At 50.4% G+C, this 16,647-nt stretch overlaps 1 protein-coding gene across 5 annotated transcripts in view; it reads left to right on the top strand.

Annotated features, from left to right (window-relative positions):
* Nucleotides 1-10,721, top strand: part of IQSEC3 (IQ motif and Sec7 domain ArfGEF 3) — a 106,952-nt gene extending 96,231 nt beyond the window's left edge. For 2 of the 5 annotated variants that reach the window (XM_037389481.1, XM_037389483.1), the window contains 4 exons: nucleotides 289-450; nucleotides 1,232-1,324; nucleotides 1,962-2,005; nucleotides 4,235-10,721. In XM_037389481.1, coding sequence (XP_037245378.1) covers nucleotides 289-450; nucleotides 1,232-1,324; nucleotides 1,962-2,005; nucleotides 4,235-4,672 — 737 coding nt within the window. In that variant the 3' untranslated portion in view covers nucleotides 4,673-10,721. Of the gene's footprint in view, nucleotides 1-288; nucleotides 451-1,231; nucleotides 1,325-1,961; nucleotides 2,006-2,088; nucleotides 2,169-4,234 lie in introns of all 5 variants that reach the window. The other 3 variants (XM_037389484.1, XM_037389485.1, XM_037389486.1) reach the window with 3 other exon arrangements.
* The last annotated feature ends 5,926 nt before the right edge of the window (nucleotides 10,722-16,647 follow it).

Here is a 16,647-nt window from a genome sequence, read left to right on the forward strand (position 1 = left end):
GGGTTCCTAGAGCCAGTGTTGCATTAAGTGTAACTAAGAGCTAGAGTTTTCTGGGTTTGACAGCACTGTGGTGCTGGTGGCACTTGCCTTGCTGCTGCAGCTAGGCCATTCTGTTCCCGTGGAGGGCTGCAGTGCTGCAGGTTCCCATAGTTTGCAGTGTGACAGACTCTAGGGGTGCCATTCTTTGGACTCATGTTGGAGACTCTCTGTTCTGCAGAGGTACCAAGCAGCCAACTACTCTAGCAAGAATGCCTAATGCCTCTTTGTTTTGTTGACACATCTTTACAGATTACCCCCATGGCATCACACTGGTGACTCCAGTTTCAGGCTCGGAGAAGAAACAAGTACTACACTTCTGTGCTCTGGGTGCTGAGGAAATGCAAAAGTTTGTGGAAGATCTAAAAGAGTCAATAGCAGAAGTGACAGAGCTGGAGCAGATACGAATTGAATGTAAGGACCTCTAATGCAATTCATACTCCGATGCCATCACACTGCATGTCTACAAGGGAGAAAGGGTGAAGGAAATGGGTTCTTCAGGAACAGGGGGAAAGACAATGAACAGCACAAGTCTGCAGAGGATTGTTCTTGTGTTCAGTGACAGGGTAAAAAAGCAACCAGGCTCTGTGATCACCCACCAGCAGGAGAAATAGAAGAATTTAACTACTTATGATGCTTATGAAACAGGGGGTGTGAATCAGTGGCCTGGAGCAGTGAAGCTTGGATTGTCAGACCCAAAAGACTCTTCTCCATCCAATATTCCCTTGACTATGCAAATATGATCTGTAGATAACTAGGAAGTACAAGACTGGTCTGGTAGCCTAGCAGAGATTTCCTTCACTCAGGGAATGTCTAGGGGACAAGCAGTCTGTACTGGGTCCCTCTGTTGCCTGTCTTACACAGATTAGATGTCCATGTAGCCTTTGATGGCCTTTCCATGTATAAACTGATGAGCCAAAGTAGCTCAACATCAGTGGTCCTCTCCCGTGCAGCAATAATCTATTCTGTATAAATGCAGGTCATAGATGGATGTGTGGAGAGATGTAAATTCCTCCACATGTCAAGTCCTCTCCAGTTTCTGGTTTTTTTCTTGGTTGTTCCTCTCTTCTTTCTTGACACTCTCCTGTCATTTTCTTACATTAATTCTTGCTGACTTCCGGTATTGCTTCTTCAGTATGCTGGTGTCCTTCCATCCATCCGTCTTCTCATTCACTTCTGTATGTCTGTCTTGCAGGGGAGCTGGAGAAACAGCAAGGGGCAAAAACTCTCTCATTGAGGACCAATGGAGCCCAGATGGAACTGCAGTCTAAGCAAGGGTCTCCAACAGGTAAGAGGACACACAGCTTCTCTTGGTCAAGCAGTGCTGCCTTCACAAGTGTGTTTTCATTGACTCCTGTGAGCATAACAGCCAAGTGTTCAGTTTTGTATCCTTTAGCCTTGGGCAAATAGTGGAAATATGAGAACATACACATTCTTCAAATACCCTAGAAAAGCCGTGAAGTCTCATTACCCAGTCTGTAGCTGTAACATCTAGCAAAGAGGTGTTACTGATGGAGCATAGGTAACTGCTGGAGAATGTGGCCCACTTTTTCCTCCCTGACCTGATGCAACATAGTAACTGCAGCTTCTTCACCAGCACTTTGGACCAGCCTCTTTGTATCAAAGGCTTTGTGTCCATTCACGCCTGGGCTTGTATGGCAGCAAAAATCAAGTGCAGATGTGAGTGGCTACCAACTCACTAAAATGGCACTTGAAATCAGGACCTAAGGATAGGCCCCCAAAATGGCCTCTTCCTACCCCACTAAGCAGCTATCAGGTTGCAACAGAGTCTGGATTTTTCTTGCAGTCAAGAGTCTTGTTTGGCCCTGCACCTCTCCACTTAGCTTTCCAGCCCAGAGTATGAGGGCCAGCTGTTGACTAGACGTACAGACCCCATGAGTGAGGTCTTTCCTTTTATTTCAAAGGCAAGAAGGATTTGGGGGAGAAGGTCTCGGACAGCACAGTGGAGGTAAGTAGAGTGCAGAGCAGCTGAGGTAAGTAATTCTCTCTCACTTCAGCTCTTCTCACATTCTCTGTTGTTTCTTTTCTCAGGTTTTAATCAATGCCTCCCCAGCCAGACTGACAATTTTACCAATTTCCAGAGATACAATTAAAAGTTACTGCTAGGACGGGTAATACAACTTTCAAATCCAAACTAAACTTCAAAGCATTTTCAATCCGTTTTTATAACTGTAACATCCCTCATGGACCAAGCTCCCAAACGCTGTAGACTAACCCACCCCACTGCTTATGGGGAGACTGAGAACCCACTGAAGACTTCCCTGACATGCTAACTCCATGCAGCATCACATGCAAATTCCCCGCAGCCCAGCTTTCCTGCACAATCTCTGCAGCTCTGTCTCCCATCCCCACCTTGAAGGGGATTAAGCATGGCCTTTGTATACCAGAGACCTTCCCTAGAGCTTCTCTTTCCTTGGTAGGGAGCTTGGCTGTCCTGCGTACATCTATCTTTGCAGGGATGTCTAGCGTCCAGTGGGTTGCCTGTTTCTTCACAGACACCCATGCTCCCACTGCCTGTGAGGAAACAGGAAAATGCAGTCTTCACACTGAAAATCTTATCTACTACTTCCTACTTTCTCCCTGTCTGGAATATCTCCATTGTCCTGAATTTGCCCTTTTCCAGGGTAGTTCTTTCCCCCCTCATCATAGTATATTTACTTGAAGGATTCAGCTTCTCTGTGGGGAGTGGGTGCTGCTCCTTTTTCCTGAAGAGCGCCCTATTTCCCTGCAGACACCCCCTTCCTGGGAAAGGTGCCTCTCCCAGCCAATTTCCTATTCCTGTTGGGAGGAGTGTTTCTTTGTGGAGAACGGCTTTCATGTATCCTAATGTCATTAGCACTTCATGGCCCAGCAACTAGTTTTTCCTACAGCATGTTCCACTGCCTGAATAAATACTGAGACAATATTATGTCCTGCTGTGCAGTGAGTCTGAGCAACCTCCATGCTTGAGTAGGGACAGACAGCTCATCCTTGTTCCAGCATGGTAGGGAGCTTGGCCACTCCACAGCTTCTCCTTCCCAGTTGCTGGTGCTGCTGCCCAACATGCCAGACAATCAGGGCACCCCCGTTGTCCCATCTGCCCATCTGTACCCCTGCCTAGCTGGAAGTGCCATGCCAACCTGCAAGCACTTATTTCCTACTCAGTGTTTGTCATTTGATTGACGTTCTGTTTTGAGCCAGCAACTTTGCTCTAGTTTGAGGTCTCCATCGGCCCATGTCCTTGCCAGGAGGAACTATTACCTCATCCACCATTTGGGAAGCACCATTTTCCTGCAGTGTTTCCCCCACTAGGGACCTCTGGTCCAGTGCAGCTCCTCCTTTTCAAACTGGACCCAGTGAGCTCCCTTATTTGACTCCATTATCAGCATCTCTCTGCGGGGACCCTGATGACCTCCTGCTTCCCTTCCCCCTTTCAGCTGCCCAAGTAATAACTCTGCCAGCAGAGGAGCATTTCCATTTCTTTGAGATTATCTAATCTGCTACCATTTCATCATGAATTTCTTTTATCATTGTATGAGCTAGACGGACATTTTTTCTTTCTTTTTTCTTTTTTTGAAAATCATTTCCTTTCACTGACAAATCATCAAATGGATCAGAGCCTTTTGCTAGAGTATGTCAGATTTCTGCTTTTTCCTTTGTAAACAGATTAACCAGTCATGTGGTGTACCTTCCTACTCAGAAAGGCAGGGATCTGGGAAAGGCTTGAGTCTCTCTGTCTCTCTCTATCTCAGATTCAGCTACTGTCATTTTGCTGAAATGTACAACCTCGATTATCTGAAACCTTGCTGTCTGGTTCCCCTCTCCTTTTTGCTGGTGGGGACAAGGGCATGACCTCCGAGGTCTGTTCATTATCATGAGAATTCACGGACGCCTCCACTCCTAGAGTTGATTTGCGTTCCCTGTGCCGTTTGGATAATCAAAGTTGCACTGCATTTGGGAACGCTGGCCCTGCCGCCTTTGACGTGATGGAAAGGACAGGGGCACTTAGGCCTAGATGGGGGCAATGGAGCTACTGGGGGGGCTGTGCAGGCAGGGGCTGTGCCTTTGCTGTTTTTTTGAGGGAGGGAGGGTTTGATGCATGTGAGGCCGACTGGTGGTGGGGGTTCAGGGCAGCCAGTAGCAGCAGATGGGAAAAGTCTTGTAACATTTAATGCTTCTTTGGCTGTTTCTAAACTAGGTGTCAATTCACAACAGGCTTCAAACGTACCAGCACAACTCCGCCCTGGGGCCCGAGAGTGGAATGCAGCCCAGCACGCGTCTTAACATGCCACGGGAGCGGCTGGAGACAGCACTGGTGCCCTCGCACCCCGCCTCAGCGGGGACACTTGTACAGTGCCAGCAGATTGTCAAAGTCATTGTCTTGGACAAGCCGTGCCTCGCTCGAATGGAGCCGGCCCTCAACCAGACTCTGACACGCTACGTCACCTCCGATTCCTGCACCTCCACCCCCTGGCGTGGTGTGGGCAGTGGGCTCCCCGGGACCCCCATGAAGCTGGTCCATCAGCCTCCCCTCCCACCTCCACCACCTCCCTACAACCACCCCCACCAGTATTGCCCCCCTAGCTCCCTGCTTCAGAGGCGCAGGTACTCCAGTGGCTCACGCAGCCTTGTGTAGCCACACCACCAGCACCAAAACAGCACAGACTTCCCTGCTTCCCTTGCCCACCACCTCCCGGGGACCCTTTCGGCCTACAGAGATCTAGTTTGTGATTTATTTTTTAGTAAAAGAAGAAGAAAAGAAAAAAAAAGCCGACTGACCTAACTCTTACCCTGTCTCCCTTCAAGATGATGCTAATTGTGAGGAGCCATCTATAGAAACTGCCAACCTACACGCTCACACGTCCTCACACCCTGCCAGCCCAGCTGGCCTCCTGTGCTCGTGCTGTCCCCATGTAGCACTTTGCTGCCCTGAGAGGCTTGATGACCTGCTGCTTTCTAGGCACTGTGTCTTCCGTTTGCTACTCCTCAGCCTCCTTCCCTGCCTTGCATTTACCTGGCCATAGGTTTGTACTCACCCCAAAACTTTGCCAGCCTCGGAGAGAAATGGACTCACCTGTGCCAAGGACTCGCCTTGGGGCACTCCCGGGGGTGGAGCTCCCCCTGCCACCACTGCTGCCACCTGCTAAGCTGGAGCTGAGAACTTGTACCACTTGCCGTGCTTTCTCCTTGTTGCTCTTCAAATATTATCTGCTTGCAGCAGCCGGTTCCAAGCAAAGGAGTGCACGGGTGAAAGAGAGCTTGAGAGGAGGAGAGACTGTCTTGAGCTGCAGTACAACGCAAAGATGGCCTCACTCTGAACACCAAAACTCTTTCTGTTGTTATATTGGAGCATTGTACCAGAGACCTCTGCTGAGACCTAGCAGACCTCATCACATGTAAATACACCTGTATGGTAGCGTATGTATGGCGCATGCTTACTAAAGGAAACACCAAGTAGTTCTGAGGGAGCAGAAGGGAGGGATTAAGCCCAGGGATCTTCCTGGAATGGATAAATACTTTTCCAAAGAGACGGCACCAAGAGGTGCCCTCCCACCTCAACACATACACACACACACAAAGATTGTCTTCTCTAGCATAAAGCAGACCCACCTCTGCTTTCCTCCTTCTAGCTAGTTTTGTGTTTCCTGCTCACCTGCTTTCTTATATTCTGAAAGCAAAGCCAAATGTTAGGTTCACCTTCTCAGGTGGATGTTCCCTTCACTTGGGCACCTCCTCCTGTGTTAGAGGGAGGGGGCTTTTTGGAGACCACCCAGGGAGGTCCCATCTGTATCTCTTGCCTGGCTATGCTCTTGCCTCCATCAGCCCTTCCTGAGGGAAAGCAGCCCAGATACCAGATTCCAAGGCTGCTTCTCCTCTCTCCCTCCCTATCCCAGCTTCAAAGTAGAGGGGAGGGGAAGATCCTGAGATAGAGATGACAGCTCCTCTGCTTTATTGGGGACATTGATATGGAGGAAGACTGCATTAAAAATGGGCTATGGAGGTATTTTTAGAAAAAAAAAGTATCTCTTCAAGCAGTAGGGAGGAGAAGGTATTAATTAGCTTAAAGGCTTTGGTCTCACTCTGTCTCCCTTCAAGGCTTGAGAAGATCAACATTAGGATTTTAGAATAGGACAGAATGCCTTTTAGGGCCTTTATTTTTTTATTTTTTTTTATTTTAAGAGGAAAAGAAATAAATGCTTTTCCTTCCCATGCAAGGCTGAGACATGAGCACTGGGTGCTGATGACACAGCTGTTGGGTGAGGAGTGTCAGGAGTAGCTGGCCGTGGTGGGGACGTGCAAAATGTCAGGGAAAGGGGGGCAATGAAGATGGATGCAGGAAACTCTTCTTTTACTTCGTAGGGTAAAAGCCACACAGCAATTTCCCTAGGGATTGCACCAGTATGCTCATCTCTGGGGCTATTGCCAATGACAGCCCCCCCAGTGCATCAGGACTGGCTCCCCTCAGTGCTCTTTGGATGTCTGCTGGCTCTGCTGAAATGTTCCAGTGGAAGAGTTCACTTATTTAACCTGGGCATAAGCCCAGCTGGGGCTAGGGAAGCAGACAGGGGCTGGGGTGAAGGGTCTGCTGTGCTTGGCCAGCCCTCCAGAGCTGGAACCTGCTCAGTTCCAGGTCCCCTTAATTCTGAGCCTGACCCACATACCCAGGTATGCCAACAGGTCTGTCCAAGTTATTTGCTTAGATGGAGCAGGGCGCTAGGCTGCCACTTTTACACACAACAGCAAATGTACTGACTGGGAGCCAACAGGCACAGCCTCAGGGAGGACTGCAGAAGCAGAAGACAGGAAAGATTGTAAGAAAACCCTGATAGAAGCCCAGTCTCCCTTCACACCAGAGAAGCTTTCTTCTAGCCAGTCCCTCAGGACAGTGAGGATGCTCCACATCTCAAAGCTAGGCACAGGGAGAGGTCCTTAACCCCAGCCAGGGCTCAGCCCCACACCCTCCAGCCAGCTGTGAGGCACAGCTGGCCCGATCTGCTGCTGGCTTCCTCTAGGGTGACACCCCACTGCCTCATGGCAGCTGGGATCTCATCCGACCTGCCCATAGCTTCCTGGGAAAGCTTAAGTGTGCCATCTGCCATTGTCCGGCCAACTGTCCAGTCAACGTAGTGTGTGGCCGTTATTTTATTTTTCCTGGCTGCTGCAGTGAAAGGGGTGGCACCCAGCAAGCAGTGGCACTGCCCTCCCTTCTCAGTGGTTGCTTCACTGTCTGAATGGCAGTACTTGTTTGTTTTCTCCTGGAGTGCAGTGAGCTACTGAAGGTCTCTCTGTGTGTTAAAATAAATAAATTAGATTTTACTTGACATTTAACACAAACTGACAACAACAAAAGTCTAAGGTACTTGATGAAATAATTTTTTAGATAAAATATTTATGACAAATCTATGAAGTTCCTACAAGAGAGGTTTGCTGCTTTAATAATTGATTGAGAGAGCTACAAGAATTTAAAGAAGAAATAAGGAAGCTTCCATGAGACTACCTTCTTCATGCTGGATGAAGGGCGGAAGCAAATTAGCTGAAGTGCTGAGGTACCTGAGGCACAGCAGTCTCTCATGGCAAGTTGGCTCCATTTCCCTGCCCTTGCAAAGGCTAATGCTGGCCTTGAGTTTTGGGCAAGAGAAGCAAACGTAGATAATCTTGCTCTCTTCTAGCCTGCTAGTTACAGCATCTTCTGTTGTGTTTAGCTGGAGAGACACCAAACGTCTCTATTCCAGGTTGTCATGGAGCAGGTTGCTCCAGATTCTACTGTCTAACTGAGCCCTTCGGACTTCACTTCAAAATATGGATTATTTTTTTCTCCTTTGAAGGTTGGTCTCGAAGGATGACAAGCACTTTAAAGCATGTCTGCACCTCATCTGATCTATTGTATTGTCTGCTCCCACAGCTCTCCCACACGCAAGCAAGACACACAGACTCAGTGTAGCTGTAGAACGGTGAACAGACACCCTTGCGCACAGAGTGATTGTTGACAGGGTGCAGGCTAAAAGGAGCATGTCAGTGACAATGTAATGAAGGACAAAATGTGTACCACAGATCACTTGGAGGGATCGGCCCAAATAAAAATCACCAGCTCTTGACAGCAGTGATTCTGAAGATAAACCTAGCACAATCTTTCAGGTGGGGGAATCAGGCAGGAAGCTGCTGCAGAGATTAGATCGACCCAAATGAACCAGTGGCTTTTTGCTGCTGAATTCGTATCCTTCTATACTGAAAAAGGAGGAGAGGCAGAGAGAAAAGAGAAATCCAGTTAAAAGTATTCTGCAGTGAGTGTCGGGTAGTCAGTGGCCAAACAAGAAGATGGCTTTGCTGGATGGTAGAAGAGAACAAGGTGTTACTGAGGTCTACAGAGCTGTGTTACACAAACTGTCAGGCTCTGTCCTTGTTCTCTCTTGCTCATGCTGGTGCAGGTCCAGTGAAATTAATCTGTTTACACCAGTAGCAAAGGGATGGAAAACATGCGACAGGAGAATCAAGCTTTGTGCAAACAGTTTGGGTTTAATGCGGTGTTTGTTGGCTGCTGTAGTACTTTTAATGCCATAGTCTGGACCACCGTGGTAGCAACACTTAGTGCTTTCTGCAAGACCTTCAAAGCATCCCACTGTTCACGTTTTTTCTCCTCCCTGTAACTGAAAGGTGTAGGTATGGTCCACAACCAGGATTTCATCAATACTCAAACTTCTTCATAAAAAGGTACCACCAGATTTGGAAGTATTTCAGGGCCTCTGAGCTTGTAAGAATTTTGAATTTTGTTACGTGTTTTTCAGAAGGCTCAGCCTGCAGCTATCTGCACATGTTTGTGAGGTTTCCAAAACAAATCTGAGCCCTAAATCAAGGAAGCTGCTGCTTGACAGAGCCTCTGCATTGAAATGCAAGTTGCTGAGCAGAGTCCCCTGTCTCCCCCTCCACCAGCTGCCTCACTGTGCTATGTAGGCTCCAGGGACTGCCAGCAGTGTTTTGTGAGCTAGAGCTGTCCTTGTCCTTTCACAGCCATGCCTGGGACAGCAGCTTTGAAGTCACTCAGCTCTTCAACACTAGTCACAACCCCATCTGAATGTGTCTTTTTAAAAAACTAACAACAGAAGCGTTACATGTGTGTAGGCTTTTGAAAGCACCTGTCTGTCTGTACCTGTTTCCTGCTGTAAATACCATGAGGAAAAGCTGCCTTTGGGAACAGCGGTGTGGTCACACCTAGCAAAGAGTCCAAATGGCTAATATTTTGCAACAAAATAACAAAAAATAGATCAGAGGTATTTTATCTGTTCAATTAATAGAGTTTTAGAAATTATATTGAGATATGTCACTTGCGCGCTAATGTTTTCTTTGCCTCAGACCCCCCACACACACACACACACCCCGTGTCCCTGGGCTCCAGTGACATGTGCAGGCACACGGGTGACACACCAAGGGGGTCCTCCCAGGGAGTGCTGAGCAGCATGGCTTCCTGCTGGTCTCAGGGGCAGCCCGCTGCGGCTACTGCTGATTTTTCATCAAATGCAGCAGAAGCTAGCTCAGTGCTCAGGCTCTCTGAGGATCAGATCCAGAGGAAACCAGGAAGAAATAATCTTGTCCAAGAGATGGCAACTCAATGTGAAATTCACCCCTGTAGTGAGGCAGAGAGGAAAACGGTGAGGGGGGGAAGGCAAAGCCCTTCTGCGCTGCAGCTCCTTCCTTTCCATGTTTCTGGCATGCAGCAGAGCCAGCCCCAAGCCCTCTGCTCATGTCTGTGTAGCTCTACACCTCTGTGGGAGGAGGCTTGCACACCCATGCAAAGCACATGCTGCTGTGTGTGCACGCTGTGACAAGGAGAGCAACTTCACAAGCCGCATGTGCCAGTGCATGTGTCGGACGCCAGCTGGCCACAGAGAAACTCATGCACCCGGAGACATCAGCACATACTGTGTGTTAATGCACACACCGTCTGCCAACGTGTAGGATTATATGGCAGATAACATGTAGGCACCTCTACTATCCACAGAGCTGAACACACCGTACAAAAATATCAGGCGTATGCAGCCGTGCTCTGCCTGAGCAGGACAGCTGTGCTGGCTGCAGTTACCATCACAGCACATCTCACAAGCTACGTAGGCTCAGGCTTGGTTAACATTTGGATGGGAGACATGTAAGGAAAATGACATTTCCCATGCAAATCAGATAAACATGCATATTTACACAAAACATAACCCCAAGGTTAATGAAACTGACCTTTGTGAACTTCTGCACAGGGATGAGAGAGATCATCAGAGGCAAACACGTGCACACAAAGCAAGCTCTCCTCTGCAGTGGATGGGGGAAGGCAACCTACGTTTTTGCAGTTGAGTCAAATAGATGCTGGATTCAGATTGCACCTGCTAAAAAAACCCTGTCTATAGGTTGCACATTCCTTGCTGGCTTCAAAGAATCTCTTAAATCCCCAAGCCCATGGTGAAACACTTGGGAGGACAGAAATCCCTCTGAGACAAGGAGTTTCCCAGGGATGCAGAGGCTTCCATTTATGTTTATGTGTGCCACGGATATATTATAAATCAGCCCATCCCAAACAGTCATTTTCTAAGTTGTTTTGAAACAGGAGATTATTGGAGAAGTTTCTGCCTGATGTTTAGATCGCACACCTGGCTGTAAAGATGAAAGCAATAAAAACAGATTGTCTATATGTGAAATACTCCTAACATGCTCCGATGTGCAGATACTATTATTAATCAGAAGATGGCATGTCCCTTTGGGACAGATACTATATAGCACATATAGGTAGTGCTGCTACAAAGAGATTACAGTCCAAAAAGCACGTTACCACAATTGTCACATTGCATCTGTACACCGTTAAATCTCTACAGTGTACATAATATGCAATAACATATATATAGCGTGTTCAGAGTTGATCAAAATACACTGCTCTTTTCCACAGAGAATTTTGAGATGCAGCTTTTCTCTGTAACTTTTAAGACGGACTTTAAATTAAGCACATCCCTCAAGTGCTTTGCTGTGAGTGGGTTCTACCTACCCCCATCAAGCAAGATGCAGAAGACTTGCCACCGAACTCAGCGCTACGCAGCCTGCTGCCTTCCTGCTTTGCAGATGTTGTCCCTGGGGTCAAGTACCCATCCCAAAGCCAACGCGGAGTGGAGCCCTCAGGGAGCAATGTGGTGGCAGGAAGGTTCCCGCAAACCCGAGGCTGCCGTGCCACAGTCCCTTATCGGGGACAGCGAGGGGACAGTGCCTGCCATGTCATTGCTGTGTGCAGGACACGACGGGCCCCTTTCCACCACATCTGGGGTACTCTGGAAGGATTGTGCTGGTGTCTTGGGGGTCCCTGGGGTGCAGGTGATCGCAGAGTCAGGCTCCACCATTCCCCACAAATTCAGATTTTCCATCATCAGCTGCTGGGGCAGAGGTGCCCCTCTGTAAAGTCACTGCTCGGATCCTGAGTCCAGCAACCTGGCATCATGCACATACTCCTGCCTGACCTAAGAAAGGTGGCTGAAATTAAGCGCATACCTCAAGGATGAGGACAGATGGTGGGATTTAACCATTTAGGAGCTCTGCCACACTTGGCTGGTCTTGGAGCATCTTTCCTACAGCTAATGAGTGTAACTGAGGTTAAAAGCTGGCTGAGAAGTTGTGTTTTCTGCCTTAATCAATACAAACCACAAGCCGGGATTGTTCTCCAGCATGTAGGGTAGGCTCTTATTTTATGCAACACCCATGCTCCAGCTGTGGGGTCTGACAGTGTGGCATAGTCGTTAGTGACTTCTTGAAAACAAGAATCCTGTCTTCTTAAGCCTTCCTCCTCATGAAGAGTAGGGTGTCCCAAACAATATGAAGTTAGTTTAAAAAAACCCAAAACAACAGGGAATAGAAGGGGAGAAGGAAGGATCTTCCTCTACAGAACTGTAGGGCCAAGAATTGTAGCAGAAAAAATGATTTAAGTGAAATATACCCATCCTGATATTCCATGTACACCTTCCTATTTCCTCACATTATGGAAGTTTTGACTTTTAAGTACATTTCAATTCTTCATCTCAAATGTTTAGAAGTCTCATGCTGACTACTCGTAGACTTGCTGCAATGTTAGCAACATGACAAATGGCCCCTCTCCTCCTCTTGCCCAGCTGCACACTCAGGATTTCCTTGAGCTGGTGGCCCATCTTTGCTACTCACAAATTTCCTAATACTAAATCAGATGCAACAGAGCAGCTTCCTCCCACACCCTGCTGCGAACTGGTGTCCACCCGCAGGTCACTAAAGTCACCCATGTCTTCCCAGTTGCCACCCCATGCCATTTCCATGGCTGGCTGAGAAAGGGCTGGGTCAGCCCAGGGTGACGCACTGAAAGGCAACGGCTTTGCAGGGCTCCGTGCTGGCAGCAGCCCTGGTGTCCCCTGGGTGTCCTGACGCTCCTCTGCAGGATGTGCAACTGCATGGTGCGGGGATGCTCGCCCCTCCCGTGGCCACCATCTCGCTGCTGGTACACCCCCACCACAGCTGTCCCCGCGCCCTCCTTCCTCCTGCCGCTGCCTGTGGTGGGGGAAGCGCTTCCCCCTTCCTCCCCTTACCACCTGTTTGAAATGAGCTATTCATTATATTTCATAAAAAACTTGGAGCAAAGTGTTCGGGCAGCAGAGGAGGACAACACATTCCCTGTGGGAAAAACACAAAGCCAAATATTCTGAGCAGAGATCTCTGTGCTGCCCCCCGCCAGGCCCGAAACAGCTAAGCCCGGCGCAGGCAGGCAGGCAGGGCACAGCGTGGGGGGCTGCCAGCCGGGCTGTGACAGCAGTTAGCTGGGCACCAGCCCTCCAGGGATGCTACAAGTGGAGCTTTTTCCCCACCAGGACAAGTGCCTTGGCAGGAGGAATAGGTGTAACCTGGGACAGCTGGTGTTACGACTGTTGTAACTACCCGAGTGAAAGGCAAGAAAAGCTGCCAAAACCCTCTTCACCTTCCTAGGGAGGGAGAAGTGAAGGTAAGGGAAAACAAAACAGCGAGCGGTGCCACAGCCCTGCTGTGCAGGGAGCCCAGACCCGCACTAACCCTCTCACTAGGGTAGGCACCACCAGACAGCTCCGTGCTAATCGCACTAAGTGTCTGGGACACTTGGCTTTGAAAACTTTTTAGAACCAAGTACACAGAAAGGCTGCTAAAACCAGGGAAAATAGTCTCTGCAGTAAGCCTGGTCATACCAGGCAGGGCCTGGTGCCGGTGTCTCCACTGAGGCATTGCCACAAAGCAGCTGGTGCCCCCAGCCTCCCCCTGTTTCCCTGGTCTTCACTGTCATGCAAAGGGAAGCTTTCCCCTTGCTCCTGGAGCAGGTCCAGAAGGTTCTGGGTCCTTGTACATCCCCTGCAGAGCCTGGGACACAGCAACAGTGTGGGGAAATCCCAGCTTTAGCTTTCTAAAGCAAAACCTGGCACATCCATCAGGCACACAAGGGCAGGGGGGCGCAGCGAGCCCTCCCAGTGCCTACAAGCTGGCTGCATGAACCGCTCACCCCGCTCAGCTCTCCAGCACTTGAGAGCTGCTTCTGCTCCAGAAAGAACAAGATCTCAGACATTGCAGCCTGCTGAGCTTTTGTCTCAGACTTCAAACAGGGTTTTCAAGTACAATGGCCCAGGCAGATCAGCAGTCAACAGTCAGCATCAGCGGATGTCATACGTGGCTCCGTGGTGCATCTAAGGCAGCCCCACTCACTGGCCAGGCAATCCCTGCCAGCGTTAGCTCTCCCTGTCTTCACAGTCACAGCCTGTGACCCTCCACCTACAGAAGGAGTTGCCTCCCCTGCACCCAGAGGGCCACAGCAAAGCCATGCAGCCCACGGCAGTGTAAGCTGGAGCACAGGTCAGTCTCTGCAAGCCAGGTTTCAGCTGGCACCATTGGGCTGCGTGCTGGCTTCAGCACTTACATCGACTTTCTGTGCACTTAGGAACTGCCCTTAGGACCCAGCATTTGACACAGCCCTTTTCAGCTCCTCATGGGGACTGGTTCCCTGTCACATCTTTTTGTAGGGAGGCAGAGCATTGCTCAGTAAGTTCAGTAAGCACCACATGAACTCAGGCAGAATTATTGTCCCTTTCTGAAGGGAAAGAAAAAAATGCACCCACTGGGATCTGATCTCAGCCTTCACCCTCAGTTCACATCTTCCAGCATCCCCGGTGAAAAGGGCAACCCATCCAGCATCTCAGGACACGCAGCCAGGAAAAAATGTGCAAGAGAAAAGCAGAAGCCCCTATTAAATAGCTTGTTCAAAGATAAAACCCTGACCATCTGTCAACTTGCCCTAGAAGAGGCACTGCTATAATAATTAGCAGAGGGAAGGGCGGCAGAGATGCCAGTGAAAACAACAGCAGTTTGCTAACAATTCACACAGGTCTGCCATGAGCGCAGCAGGAGAATGGAGCTGGGGGAAAAAATGAAAAAGAGGAAAGATCATGGTGCTTCACTTGGGCAGATGCTGCTGGTGGTATGGGGCAAAAAAGCCTCCTGGGGACTGCAGGATGCTTTGGCTGGTGCCATTTGGCACTCGGTATCCTAGGAGCAGATGCTGCCATGGGAGACAGGCAGCAGCCAATCCTTCTCAGATCCCGAGGCTTTGCCTTGCAGAGGAGTTGCCACACCTGGAGGGTTGTCCTGGGTTCTGTGGTGCTGCCGGGGAGGGGGGCAGCCCCCACAGGGCTGTGTACATGTGGCAGCCCACCAGACAGTGGCTGGGATGCTGCCAGGGGGACCAGGCTGGTGCGTACCTCTCACCATGGCTGTGTGGCCCACCCAGAAAGCTCCCATTTAAACAGCCATGGCTAATACAGACTCACTCTCCATCCCCAAAGAAACAGCCCCCTCTTTGATTTCAAAGCTCAAAGCATCTGGTAACCCCTGAAAATCCATCAGTGCAGGCTGACAGTAGCACCTGCCCAGTGCGCAGCTGACACACTCCGCAGTGCCGGTACTCAGACATGGGACCCCCCTGTACCATGGGCCCAGGGTACCCAGACCCCCTGCACACGTACCCTCTCCCCACTGAAGCGTTGCCCCACACAGCTGCTCCTGGAGCCCAGCAGGCACCACTGAGCCTCCGCTGCTGCTGCCCAAGCACCCGTGCTGGCTAGAGTTGTGACAGCTGCTCTGTCACCCACCTCCCCTAGGAGCATCATGCTGAAGTTCCCCTCACAGAGCTGAAAAGCCGCTTTAAAATAAGAATCTTTGATTATAATTCCTAATCCCCTCATTTGCAGTAAGTGCAGAGAGAGGACAGGGATGCTGACTCTCCTTCTCTCCCTCCTACAGGACCAAACACTTCAAAAACTGATTCAAGCGTTTGTACCATGGGCTGGGCAGGCAGCGACCTGGAGCTGGGACATCGTGGCACCATCGGGAGGGCAGGGAGAGGCAGAGGGGGATGTTGTCCACCTCCAACCAAAAGCGTGCATCTCACTCCATCTCACATCCTTCTCCCCACCGAGGACTTTTTTTAAAGGCACGTCATTCAGCTCTGGCACATGTCAGAGGGGATGCGCAGAAGAGGAGGCGGCAGGCGACCAGGCTCAGCCACGCAGACAAGGGCAAGCTGCGGCCAAAAGGCACGTGGACTCCCTGGGGATGGGCAGAGAGCGGGACAAGGGGCCAGCGCTGCCTGCGTGCTCAGACACAAGGCGTGGGTGAGCCTGTATCCCCCCATTGTCCCACAGGGCCAGCCCAGGGGCTGATGTACCTCCAAGAATATGTATGGGACTTTGGAGCCATTGAGCAGGCAGGAAGCGGTGCTCTTTAGGTTGATGGCAAGGGCTGAGTTTACACTGTAGAACCTCATACCTGGACAAATATGGGACAGGTTTTATCTGGAGCTGGGTCACAGCATCAGCACTAAACTCGCAGGTGCTTTTCGTTGCGGGGGTATTTGGGTTTCCCCAAACAGCATGATGCAACACAAACCAGCCAAGAGCCTTCTCAGAGCCACACAGCCTCCAAAGGGAGAAAAAAATCCAGGTGGGCAGCCGTGCCCTGCTCTGCCAGCACCCCCTGGGGTTGCAGGAGATGCAGTGCCCGGGCAGGAGTGCCCCTGGGCAGGTTACCTGCCCCACGCTCTGGCTATGGGGCCCTCTGAGGCCAGTCCCCCCCCCAGCTATCATTACACCAGTGACTCAGGTGAGTCCCTTCCTGCTGGGTTGGGTTTCCTCATCTGGAAGCAGAACACCTGGACCCCCTCCAGGTTCCCCTGGAGAAGGGTTCTGTGGTGCATGAGTACGACCAAGATGAAACCCCTCCATAGCTGCTCTGCACAGGGCTGCAGATGAGGGCTGAGGGCTGCTGGCCCCCACAGGCTGTGGTGGGGACACATGCCACCCCGCAAGAGACTGTGGCTGGTCCCTGGGGCCCCGATGAAGGCTGGTGTCATTTCCTTGGCAGTGCAGCAGCAGCATGCCGGGCTGTCGGGAGGCATCTCCATCAGCGTCACGGCTGTCAGGTATCAGCATGGGGAGCACTAACCTCTCCTGAGCATCTCCAGACACAGGCACTTCCTGGCTGACGGCATTGTGAGGATGATGGATGCACGCTTGGCAGGAGCCCCGAACTGCCCTTGGCAGTGCTGCCTCAGACAGCATG

The sequence above is a fragment of the Falco rusticolus genome, chromosome 5 (assembly GCF_015220075.1).
Source record: "Falco rusticolus isolate bFalRus1 chromosome 5, bFalRus1.pri, whole genome shotgun sequence".
In the NCBI taxonomy this organism is placed as follows: domain Eukaryota; kingdom Metazoa; phylum Chordata; class Aves; order Falconiformes; family Falconidae; genus Falco; species Falco rusticolus.